This window comes from Lissotriton vulgaris, chromosome 12 (genome assembly GCF_964263255.1).
Source record: "Lissotriton vulgaris chromosome 12, aLisVul1.2, whole genome shotgun sequence".
Lineage (NCBI taxonomy): Eukaryota > Metazoa > Chordata > Amphibia > Caudata > Salamandridae > Lissotriton > Lissotriton vulgaris.
This window is the reverse complement of record NC_141700.1, coordinates 792,072,501-792,084,910: the sequence shown is the minus strand read 5'-3', so window position 1 is coordinate 792,084,910 and position 12,410 is coordinate 792,072,501. Positions and strand designations below refer to the sequence as shown.

Here is a 12,410-nt window from a genome sequence, read left to right as displayed (position 1 = left end):
GCTATTCCCAGCGTGTTCCGCCACTGGGAGTTGTCCCAGGCTGAAGGGGTCTGTCCGAGGATGAGGATCTCCGTCTTATCTGAGTTTAGCTTCAGTCGGCTGCTCCTCATCCATTTGGCGACGTCCTTCATTCCCTTGTGGAGGTTGGTTTTGGCAGTGTGCAGGTCCTTGGTGAGGGAGAGGATGAGCTGGGTGTCGTTGGCGTAGGAGATGATGTAGAGGTCGTGCTGGCGGGCCACTTGTGCGAGGGGGGCCATGTAAACGTTGAACAGTGTTGGGCTGAGGGATGAGCCCTGGAGTACGCTGCAGATGTCGCTGGCTTCGGATTATAAGGGTGGGAGTCGGACGCTCTGGGTTCTGCCGGTGAGGAAGGATGTGGTCCAGTCGAAGACTTTCTCTTGGATTCTGGCTTCTTGGAGGCGTGTCTTTAGTGTGTGGTGGCAGACTGTCGAAGGCCGCTTGACAGGTCCAGGAGGATGAGGGCTGATGTTTCGCCATTGTCTAGTTGGCACCTGATGTAGTCTGTGGCGACGATGAGGGCTGTTTCGGTGCTGTGATTTCTTCTGAATTCAGACTGGGATGGGTCTAAGATGTTGTTCTCGAGGTGGCGGGTCAGTTGCATGTTGACTATTTTCTCGATGACCTTCGCTGGGTATGGTAGCAGGGAGATGGGCCGGAAGTTTTTGAGGTCCTTGGGATCCGCCTTGGGCTTCTTGAGAAGGGCGTTAATTTTGGCGTGCTTCCAGCTTTCCGGGAAAGTAGCTGTCTCGAAGGAGATGTTGATCACCTTCCGTAGTTGGGGTGCGATGGCTGCGTCTGCTTTGTTGAATACGTGGTGTGGGCAGGAGTCTGATGGTGATCCTGAGTGGATGGAGTTCATGATCTTGCGTGTCTCGTAGTTGTTGATGTTGGTCCAGGAGGTCAGGCCGTTGATGTGGGTGGTCGTCGGGTGGGTGGGGACGGGCGTTGTTGGGGGGTTGAGGTGTTGAAGCTGTCGTGGATGTCTTGTGGTGGAGGAAGGTGGCCAGCGAGTCGCTCAGTTCTTGTGAGGGTGGGATGTCGTTGGAGTTGGCGCTAGGGTTGAAGAGTTCCTTAACGATGCTGAAGAGCTCTTTGCTGTTGTATGTGTTGTTGTCCAGGCGGGCTTTGAAGGAAGATCTCTTGGCTAATCTGATGAGGAGGTGATGTCTGTGGGTGGCGTCCTTGTGGGCTGCGTGACTGTCTGGTGTTCGTTGGTGTAGCCATTTCTTCTCCAGTTTCTGGCATGCTCGTTTGGAGGTCTGGAGCTCTAAGGTGAACCAGGTGGCTTTCTTGCTGGTGTTGCTGTTGGGGGGTTTCTTGAGAGGGGCGAGGGTGTTGGCGCAGTCGTCGATCCACTGTCTGAGGTTGCGGGCGGCGGCGTCTGGGTCGGTGGGTTCTGGGCGAGGGTGGTGTTCAGCTGGTCCTCTGTGACTTTACTCCAGCATCGGCGGGGCAACCGTTGGGTTCGGTAGTGTGTAGATGAAATGGATGCAGCGGTTGTCGATCCAATGGAGTTCGGTTGTGTGGTCGAAGGAGACGTGGGTGCTTGTGGAGAAGATGGGTCAAGCGTGTGGCCGGCGGCGTGGGTGGGTGCGTGCGGTGACAAGTTGTCTGAGGCAGAGGTTGTCGATCAGGGTGGCGGAGTTGGCATCGTTGATCTCGAGGTGGAATTTCAGGTCCCCGAGGATAATGTAGTCCGTGGAGGCGAGTGCGTGGGTGCTGGCGAGGTCAGCGATGGAGTCTCTGAACTGTGCCCGGGGTCCGGAAGGTCTGAAGATGAGTGTTCCACTGATGGTGGTGTTGGGGTCGGAATGGATCCGGAAGTGCAGGTGTTCGGCAGTGTTGAGGGTGTCGTCTGAGTGGGTGGACTTGTGGATGATGGCTATTCCTCCTCCGCTTCCGTCGGTGCGGTCCCTGCGGGTGATCTTGTAGCCTTCTGGGATGGCTATGGCGATGTCGGGCGCCGAGGAGTCGTTTCACCAGGTCTCGGTCAGGAAGGCAACGTCAGGGGCGGAGGTGTTGAGCAGGTTCCAGAGCTCGACGGCGTGTTTGCGTGCGGAGCGGGTGTTCAGGAGTATGCAGCTTAAGTGTTTGGGCCTGGTCCTTGGCGGTTTGGTGGCTCTGTTGCAGGTGAAGCTGCAGGTGCGGCAGGAGAAGGGTCCGTGGGTGCGTTTTTGGAGCGGCCTGGCAGCAGCTGTGGTTTCGGCTGGCGTTGAGTGCGTGGAGAGTGCTAGCGTCGTAGCGGAGTCTGGCAGTGTGGCGTTCGCAGGGTCCAGAGGTATGGCACTGGGCGCGGGCGGGCGCAGACGGACTTGCCCCTTGCGCGCCTCTGGCGCGGTCGTGCAGCGGCCGCCATTTAAGGTGGAGAGGTAGGGAGGAGCAGCTAGGAGGCGGGAGCGGGTTGGCGAATGGACGGCGAGGGGGCAGGGCCGCAAGGGAGCAGCGGCGGGAACGTGCCAAAGGGAACAGAGGAGAAAAGGGGGGAGGGGGGGAACTGGCTGGGCGAGCGGATGCAAGTGCAAACAGTACAGCAAGGGCAAAACGAAGACAAAGACAGTACAGCAATTCACAAAATACAGGCACAAAACAAGATATTAAACTAATTGGGCACAACAGACAGTCAGAAGCGGGGCACAGCAGGATCGAACTCACGGCAATGCGGTAGCAGCAGCGAGGGAGGCATTGGCCCACAGGTGGAGCTGTGCGGCAGGTGGGGAGCGACCTTGCCTGTCCTTAGGATGGAAAGGGAACTCTGATATTTTGAGGTCGAGGCTCTCTCCTAACTTACAGCAAGCCTCTGGAGATCTCAGACTGTTAACACCATTATTGGAGTGAGCAGCACCCCACTTCTTCATCATTCAAACCCGAAATTGGAGTGAACTTTTCGCAGATGTGGAAGGGATTAGACATACTGTGAATCCGAAAAAAAGTCAATGTAGGTACAAGAGAGGTTACTTTTTGGCAATCGGGTATCTGAGTTCTAGGGCATTCTTTTAACCATGCGTACCCCCTGTGGTCCTGTCCATCGGCCTATCGCTGTCTGGCTACTAACAACAAAGAGAAGCGCTCCCAGGTGTGTGTTGGAGGTAGTGATGTATGCATGTAAGGAAGGCTTGCACTGTATATTTATAGGGCATTCTGCAAAGCACATTTTGTTCTAGTTATTAAACGGCAGGGCGTTCTTAAACTTACACCTGAAGTCACCCCTTAGGCTGAATTTACCTGAACCACTGTAATTGCAATTTAACCTTTGTTATTGTGTGATTCTTGTCAATGTAAACCATCCGTCAGTGGAGAAGTGTGGCTCAATGTTTAGAGCGGCAGACCCTGATGCAGAGGTCTGGCCCAAGACCAGGGTTCAATTCCCGCCTTGGCGGGTCTTGGGCTCAATTTCCTCGGACCTGACAATTCTCGCCTCAGTGCCTATTCTAATCATGGGTCCCACTCTGCAACTCTGGGCAATAGCTTGCTTAATCTCCACAACGGCCCCAACGGCGCTGGGATGCCTGGATTCACCTTGGGGGTGCCCAGGAGTGGACATTTCACAGGGAAAAGCCAGGAAGGGTTCCACAGCGGTATGCGTTACAGCGCCAGGACACCCCAGTTGGGGTATTAGTGCGCTTTCCAAATACAAATTACATTTACATACACATACATCCAGCAGATTCCAAAGGAAAGCGATATCTGAAGTGGTTGGTACATTGTAATCCTTATTCAGAGATTCATGGCATTGACCAGTAATAGCCTCTTTATCTCTTTCGATCAGGTGCCAGCTTTGGCGGTTTCCCTACAGCCAGGCCTTTACAGAGGCAGCAAGCAGCTCCGGCTGGACTTCACACAAACCCGTTCATGGTGAGTATTAAGAGTTGCAAACTGTTTGGTACATCTGATAGGGACTACTAGCCGCAGATTCCTTCATGGAGAATTATCCCCAGGCGTGAGACTGGATCCGGAAACTTTTTTGCCACAGCATCCCTGCGCGCTGGGGGCGGGGCGACATCACACGACTCCGCCCAGGCATCATCCGCGCACGTGGCGTCAATGAGGTCCCATAAGACCCGCCCTGGCGCACCTACGTTAGTTTTTTCCTTTTCCGCGTGCAACGCCGATCCAGTCCTTGCTGCGGGCCTGTTTCGGGCCCCCTTTTTCCCCATTTCTTTTGGTGGAAAATTGTGCGCATGCCTTCGGGCTTCAAAACTTGTACGTTTTGTGGCGGCTTATGTCGGCGACGGACCCACTCCTCATTTGTATGTGGTGTTTAGGGGAGCACCACTGATTGTGAGGTCTGTTAACAGTTTAACTCGAAGTCGCGGCGGGATCGCCAAATAAAACTTCTTTCGGCGCGTCTTTCCAGGTCTTCGTCCTCTCCTCGGTCTGCTTCGGTGGACTTCTTCAGGTACGGCCGTGGTCGATGTCCTCGCCCTTCTCCGATGTCACGTGAGCGTCGCTCCCCGGTGGGTAAGTGTCACAGTTTGTCCCCGGGGGCTGGTTTCCGGCCTGCGGGGGGGGTGGACTCGCCGCGGGTGTTGCGGCCCCGCGTGTCGTCCTATCCACCGTTTTTCCGGTGTTGGGGCATCGAGAGTCCAAATGGAGACATATGCGGCGGCTTTGCAGGCCTCGCTGGTGTCTCCTCCTCCTTCCCATCCTGGGGCGCTGCGGGTTCCTCGCCTTGCGCAAGGCCCTCCGCGGCACTGCTGGCGGCTCAGGCGCCTACTCGTTCGGATCCGGGCTTGGAGGATGTGGTGCTGTTGGGGTGCAGCTCCTCTGGGGAACCTTCTTCAGGCCACGGCGTCTCTGCCTCGCCGCAAACTCCTGCGAGAGTCCCTGTGGTGTCGCGGGAGGTCGCCGGGGCTCAGGTCGCATCCCCGAGCCCCTCTCGGTCTTTTGACAGGCTGGTCCTGTCCAAGGCCGAGGTGACGCTGCTACGGCGCCTGCGGCGGTTGGGCAGTGCGGAGCCACAGGGGTCGGTGGACCCTCCTCGTCCCGCTCTGTGTGAGGACCCCTCGTCCCTCTCCGGGCCGCTCTCATTCCTCCCCGCAGGTGGCTGCCTCGACTGAGGGCAAGTCGAAGGTTGGATCTTCCCTGGCACCGCCACATGGGTTGCCGAGCGATCTCCTCCTCATTCTGGGCCGCAGCTGGCAGAGGGCTTCGTGTCACTCCTCAGGCCCGTCTCGTACCCCGGTGCAGGTGGCTGCCTCGGCGGGAGTCGGGTCGGTGCTGTTCCGGGGCCGGGCCGACTCCAGCTCCAGTCTCCACTCCGGTCTCCGGTGTAGGATGACTTGGAGGACCCTTGCCCAGCGACGCCAGATGGTGCCGACAATCTGCCTCAGGCAGCGACTCTACGACTCTGCGCAGGGGTCGTACCGCAGATTCGTCTTCGGACGCTCCCTCTTCTCCAGAGGCAGGCTGTATATTGGTGTCATCCTCCCCAGAGACTGGTCGCGTGTGGTGTCTTTTTCACCGGCATCAAAGGGCGGCTCCCCGCCCTTCCTGAGGCAGAGGTGTTCGTCGGAAGAGAGACAGGTCCCTCATTCGTCGGTTCCTTCTGACTTCCAGGTCTGGCCCTTGCCCATCTCGCTTGGCCTCGGGGACGGCCGCCTTAGTTTGCAGCCATCGCCCACGGAGGAGCTGCTTTCTCCACTGCGGGGCCATACGGAGGCGATTGCGGCCTTCACTCACGCGGTGTCCACGGCTGTGGGCATCCTGCGTATGGGTGATCCGGTGTCTCATTTTCCGGCGGACCATCTACTGGAGGTGCTCCACCAGGGCTCTGGTGGGAGGGAAATCTTCCTTCCCTTTGAAGGTTCCCTCTTTTCTTCCTTGATGCCGGCTTGGAGGCGTCCTGCCTCAGAGGACCTGGTGCATCAGCATCTTCTGCACTAGCACCTCCCGGCGCCGCGTGACCCGGTGTGCCTTTCCCTCCACCCCTCTACCTCCAGTCCTCTTTTGAGGACTGCTTTTCCCTCCCTGACACCGCTGTTGACTGTCATCCCGAGAGGCCCGCTGGCTGGACTCTTGGGGGTGCAACATGTTTGCCTCAACCAGCGCTGCTCTGCGGGCACTGAACACCTTGTGTGTGCTGGTTCGGGCCTCCTCCTATTTGTGGGACTCGGCTGAGTCTCTCGGATCCGCAGCGTCCAAAGAGGGTGGTCTGGTGGATTTAAGGCATCATGCGTTTGATGGCCGGGATCTTGCGGCGTTTATTCTCCGCTTTGCTCTGGACATCTCAGAGGTGGTGGGCCGGGCCATGGCTTCCTCAGTCGCTCTCCGTCGCCATGATTGGCTTCGGAATGGAGTATTCCCTGAGAATATTCGGGAGCGACTCATTGACCTTCCGTTTAATGGCAGCCTGTTGTTCCATGCCCCGGCCGACTTCGCCATCCGGAGGCCCTTGGCAGGGCTCCGTCCGCCTCCTCCGCCATACTCTCCTCCTCCTCCTCCTCCTCCTCCTCCTCCGTCCCCCTCTGTCCCCTCCTCAATGACTCCTGAGTCAGGTTGATTCTGGGCCTTCGTAGGCCAACTGTTCTGGCTGTTGTGTGTTTCTGGCCATTGCGTCCTTCCTTGGGACTTTGGCGCTGTTGGCTGCTGGACAGCCCTTTTGTTGTTTTTGTGTGTTTGGAATTGTTGTGCATACTTGGCCCCGAGATTAGGCCTTCTGCTAGATTGGGCTGCCTTTCGCGGGGGTGTTTTGTTCCCCTTGGATCTTTTATTTTTTCCTCTGCTGCGAACGTTCTTCCAAAGAGGGTTCCCATATTTGAGACTTATCGTACCCTAGGTGAGGTAGTGGTAGCAGTGATATGGCTTGCGCTCCGCTGCAGGGTTCTGGTCGCCTTCGGGTGCCTGTTCTTCATGGCATTTGTGTAGGTTGCTTCCTCCTTGAGGTTGTGTGCGCGGCCACTCATAGTGGTGTGCCTGGGCATCTTCTCCTCTCCCTGCTCCTGCCCTGAGGTCTGGGATGATCATATGTTCTCCCTTACCAGGCCCCGCCTACTCTGCCTTCCTGGGGCCTCGGCTGTTCTTCTTGCTTCTGAAGGCTTCTGCCTGCCAGCACTATTCGGGCTGGCAGGTTGTTCCCCACCTGGAGTGGGTTTGCCTTCTTTTCTCTCGCTTCCTTGGGTCTTCGAGGCATCTTCTTCTTCCTCCCTTCCTGTCTTGACATTGGGAGGAAACTGTGTTGCCTTGTGGGGGGGTAGGGTGCTTTGGCCTCTCCGACCTTGCCCTTGGTTCCTCTTCAGCCTTCTTCTCCCTTCTACATCCCTTTGGGGTCGGTGGAGGTCTGCTTGGGGGGGGGGGGGGGGTTCCCCTTGCCTGGCAGGGACGAGGTTCTGCCCGGTCCACAGATCTGGTTCCCCTGGGCTCCTCTGTTCTGTATTGGCTGGTGGGGTCCTTTCGCAGACCCTCCATCCCAGGGGGTATTGCTAGGGTATCTATTCTACGTGAAGAAATCTGCGGCTAGTAGTCTCTATCAGATGTACGAGTTACTTACCTTCGGTAATGATGTATCTGGTAGAGACGATTCTAGCCACAGATTCCTTCGAGGCCCGCCCTCCTCCCCTATTTTGCGAGGACCCTAGGTTGGTCTTTGATACTAGCCTCCCGTTGGGGGGCTGTATCTCCTGTGAGTGCCTTCTTGTTCTGGGCGGGTGGCTCCGTCTGGGGGCGGTTCCTTCCTCCCTTGGTTCTTTGGAGGATGGGGTCCCGGTGTTTTGGTGCCCTGCTGCTCTGGCTACTGCAGGTCTGGGGGGATTGCTTTCTATTCCTGTCCTACCTCCTCTCCCTTCCTTCCATTGCTCTCCTCTGCTTAAGGGTCATCTGGCCATGTCTTGCCTTGTCCCTTGTGGGTGGTTGCCCTTATGTTGGGGTGGCTTGGAGATTGTGGTCTCTGTCTGTGTTGGAACTGGTCCCCTTCCTTGCTCAAGGAGGGGATCGTAGGTCACTACGTGTACCATGACTTTTACACATGTTCCTTGCCTCTGGGCGCAAGGTTGGGAGGCTGTCTAAGTGCTGGCAGGGTGGCTGCGCAGGGCTCTGCTTGTTCTTTCTTCTCTCCCTGCCTTGGGTTCTGCGGGGTCGACACTACTCCGTGTGGTGGTGTTAGTCAGTTTTTTTCCTATTTTTCTTCTCTTTGCACACTGTTCCCGTGCTTCCAGTTTATCTGGGGGTTCCGCGTTGTGGTGCGAAAAAGTTCTCCAAAGAAAACTGACGTTGGCGCGCCGGGGCGGGTCTTATGTGACCTCGCTGACGTCATGTGCGCAGACGACACCTGGGTGGAGTCGCGTGATGTCACCCCGCCCCCATCGCGCAGGGATGCTGTGGCCAAAAAGTTTCCGGATCCAGTCTCACGCCTGGGGATAATTCTATGTGAAGGAATCCGCGGCTAGAATAGTCTCTACCAGATACGTCATTACCGAAGGTAAGTAACTCGTATTTCAGGAGGTACCCAGTCAAAGTGGTGGTGGTGGTGGTAGTTGTAGGGCATAGGAAAAAATAGTACACTGTAGCTGAACCAAACTTAAACTACACAAAACTTTTAATGTCTAAACTTTATATATTTAATTAATAATTAATGCAACACCTTCCATGTATTATAACTCCTACACTTCCATTCACAGTGTATTCAACTTGGTAGCCACACTAACTTAAATATAACTCCCTATAACTCGTGGGTTCTTCACCCACTGCTTGTACCATTTTACATTATCTCACTTATACCATCTAAAATAATAGTATTTGCAAGAATAGTTATGATATTGCAAATCAAATCTTTTTTTTAAACCGTGTATGGTAAAGTGGTGAGTTATAGTTAATGTAGTGTGGTTACAGAGTTAAATACACTGTGTATGGAGGTGCAAGATTTCTAATAAGTTTGAGGTTTTGCGTAAATTATAAACTAAAGGTATAAATTTAGAAATTAAAATTTTTGGGCAGTTCGTTTTGTAGATAGAAAATACTTATAATAATGTAAAGGTGGTGCATAATTTATAAATGTAAGAATTTGTAATGTTTGTGTATTTGAATTTTTTTTCATTGAATTTCAATGTTTTTTTATTTATGATAAAAATGTGTTTCAAATAGTTATGTTTACTGTTGAGTGTGGTACAGTAGAGTGGAGGAGAATGTCATAGAGTATAGTGTTGTAGAGTGGTATGTGGAAGAGTGGAGTGGTGTACTGTGGAATGGAGAGGTGTAGAGTGGAGTAGAATGGTGTAGAGTACTGTGGAGCAATCGTTATATAGTGTAGTGGCATATTGTATAGTACAGTGTCATGGAGTGCAGTAGAGTGGAGAGAAGTAGAGTTGAGTGAATTGTTATAAATTGGAGTGGCATCTTGTACAGTTAAGTGGTGTCCGAGTGTTGGAAAGTGTTGTAGGTTGGAGTAGTGTGTTGCACACTGGTGTTTAGGGGAATAGAGTGGAGTAGAGGGTTGTATAGTGTATTGAAGGTGGCATAGTATACATTGGAATAAAGTGTTGTGGAGTGGTGTGTGTTACAGTGGAGTGAGCTGGTGTGTTGTACTGTTAGAAAGGAGAGTAGAGTGTGACAGAGTGGATTAAGATGTTCAGGGAAGTGGCATAGTGTGGTACAAAATGGTGCGGTAGGATAGAATGTCATACAGTTGGTATATAGTAGCATACGGTTGATTGACATAGTGCAGTAGTGGAATATAGTGGAGTAGTATCACATGGAATACTGTATAATACTAGGGTGGAGCAGCATAGAGAAAGTGGAGTAGTCGTAAAGTGCTGTTTAGTGCTGTACAGTGAGATTGAGAGGAAGGCATTGTTGTACAGCCTAGTGCTATACAGTGGAGTATAGTGTACAGTAGAGGGGCGTATACTGTTGAGTGGAGTATGAAGTAGTGTTGAGTAGAGCTTAGTGGAGTGGCATAGAGTGGAATAGCATACATTTGAGTAGCGTACAGTGGAATAGCATGGAGTGGTGTAGAGTGGGAGAACGGTGATTGTTACTGGCGTACAGTGTAGTGACATTGAGTGGCATATAGTCGAATAGGGTAGAATGGAGTGTTGTAGAGTGCATTAGGGTAGAGGGAATTTTCATGGAGTGGCTAAGAATGAACTGATGTACCGTGGATTGTCGTAGATTGGAGTGGCGTACAATAGAATAGCTTACAGTGCAGTGGTGTATACTGAAGTGACGTGGAGTGGCATAAAGTGGAATAGTGTAGAGAGTATTGTGTTGTAGAGTGGAGTTGCATAAAGTGGAATAGCGTAGATTGGAGGTATGTATATTGACATGTCGAAAAATGGAGTGTCTTAGAGTGTAATACCATACAGTTGAGTGAGGGAGTGTGGTAATTGAAACTTATGTAGCATGACAGTGTTTGAACTGATGTAGATGTAATGTAACATGAAAATACATTGTTGGATTTGAATGGTAATTTTTGGTATTGAGTAAGTAGTGTTAAGTTTTCAAATACTTAGTTATATATTGTACTTTGATACATTTGCGGTACATGCACATAAGACAGTTTGGTATTGACTAGTGTCTGTGTTTACTAAATGCAAATTCAGCCATGCCGTTTTCAGCACAGTTTGGCTGCGTTCTGTGTTTCGCTGTGTTCTGGGTTAGGGTCCAATATATTGGTAAGTAGTAGGTTTTATTGTTGTTTCTTACCTATTGCCACTTTATTAAAGGGTTAATAGGTAGGAAAATGTATGTTCGAGGCATATGGGCTGCAGATCACACACTAGTGCATAGATCGCCATCTGGTGGTTGGCCCGTATGATTACACTCTGTTGTTGTCCTGGAAGAGTCTTTGTATGGTAGATGACTTCTCCTCTGGAGCATAGTGCGCATGGGCATCGACTCAGATAGTTTTTTTTCCGTCATCGGGCTCGGATGTGTTTGTGCCTCGGTCCCATTACCGGTCTTCTTTCAACACTTAATCCTTGATTTCTACCGTCTGTACCGTTTTCAATTGCGCTTTCCTGTACACTCACATAGAAAACTCCAGAACCTTTCGATTTCGGCGATCGTTGGGCCCAACTGCGCCATTGGGCCTTCCGCTCATGGAAAGAACACCCTTCAAGAAGTGCCCTCAGTGTGGACACAAATTTCCCCACACTGATTTATCGACATGAGGTGTGCAATCTGTGCTTGTCCCCAGAGGACGAGGGTCGAGATTGCCAGACCTGTGCTTCGTTCTGGTCCAAGAAAACTTATCAGGGACTGTCGAGCTCAAAGAGTCATGGCGCAATCCTCTTCATAGACACCAGACCTCATCATCGACGAAACTCCAATCGAGCTAGTGTCCGAAGATCAACAGCAGGAAGACGTTGTCGCTTTCACAGAAGAGGATTCAGCTTCAGGAGCCGAGGAACAAGCAGACAATGACAATCCCATTCCAGCTGGTCAACAGGTCGTGAGAACAAACATCAACCCTGCTCACACCCCCATACCGGAGCAGGCTTCGGTTCCACCTCCACCTCCAGGAACATACCGATCACAAGCTTTCCACGCCCCGCCTTCGGGGCCAGCAAAGAAAACTACCAAAAAGCCTGTAGGCGACTCTGGCTCGAGCCAGCCTCTCGGTCCCAAAAAACAAAAGGTCCTTAAACCAAGACTAACTCCCGCACCGAAGCAAGCCTCGGTACTTAAGCCTATTTCGGCACCGAAAACTATCGAACCGAAGATAACTCCGGTACCAAAATCAATACAACCAAAGCCCACTTCGGCACCGAAACACACTTCGGTGCCTACAGGAATCGACCCGAAACATAGTTCGGAACCGAGAACTCCGGATCCGAAAACACCCGATCTGAACAAAAAACATGAACCGAAGAAATCCTCTGACCACAAGTCTTCGAAACCGAAACCTGCTCCAAAGACTGGAATAGACACTGCTAAACCTTCTAAACAACCTTCTAAACATCTCGCCACCAAGCCCTGTGAATGAGTTGTGTGAACCCTATAGTATCATCTGGAGGAGATGGCCTAGAAGGGTATGCGTCATCTTGTGATAGATCTAGAGCATCTGGTGCATTATTCTTAATCAACTTTTTGACCAACAACATCTCTTTGGTCCCACCATTGATACTTCACTAGAAAAAATGAAGATGGATACTGATACTGCAAAGTCCATTGGAGCTTTACAAACTCACTCCCAGAGCATCCTTTCGGATACCTCTTCTTCGTCTTACAAAGCACCCACCCAATCGTCACCCAAAAGAGGTTATTACAGAGGGGGATACAGGGGCAACAACACTAAAGTTAGAGGCAGAGGCACAACACCTGTACTGCCTCCACTCCCAAACAGTAACTTCCCTCCGCTCCCCCAGACCATTCCACTCCTGTCGGGGGGAGATGTCTGGAACTCCATCACAACAGACTGGTGGGTAAGACAAATAGTTAAGTCAGGTTATTGCCTT

General features: G+C 52.4%; 1 protein-coding gene across 3 annotated transcripts in view; it reads left to right on the top strand.

Annotated features, from left to right (window-relative positions):
• The window catches only part of AGFG2 (ArfGAP with FG repeats 2), a 533,383-nt gene that overhangs the window by 477,101 nt on the left and 43,872 nt on the right, over positions 1–12,410 (top strand). For all 3 annotated transcript variants that reach the window (XM_086946193.1, XM_086946194.1, XM_086946195.1), the window contains one exon: positions 3,788–3,873. In XM_086946193.1, coding sequence (XP_086802319.1) covers positions 3,788–3,873 — 86 coding nt within the window. The remainder of the gene's footprint in view (positions 1–3,787; positions 3,874–12,410) is intronic.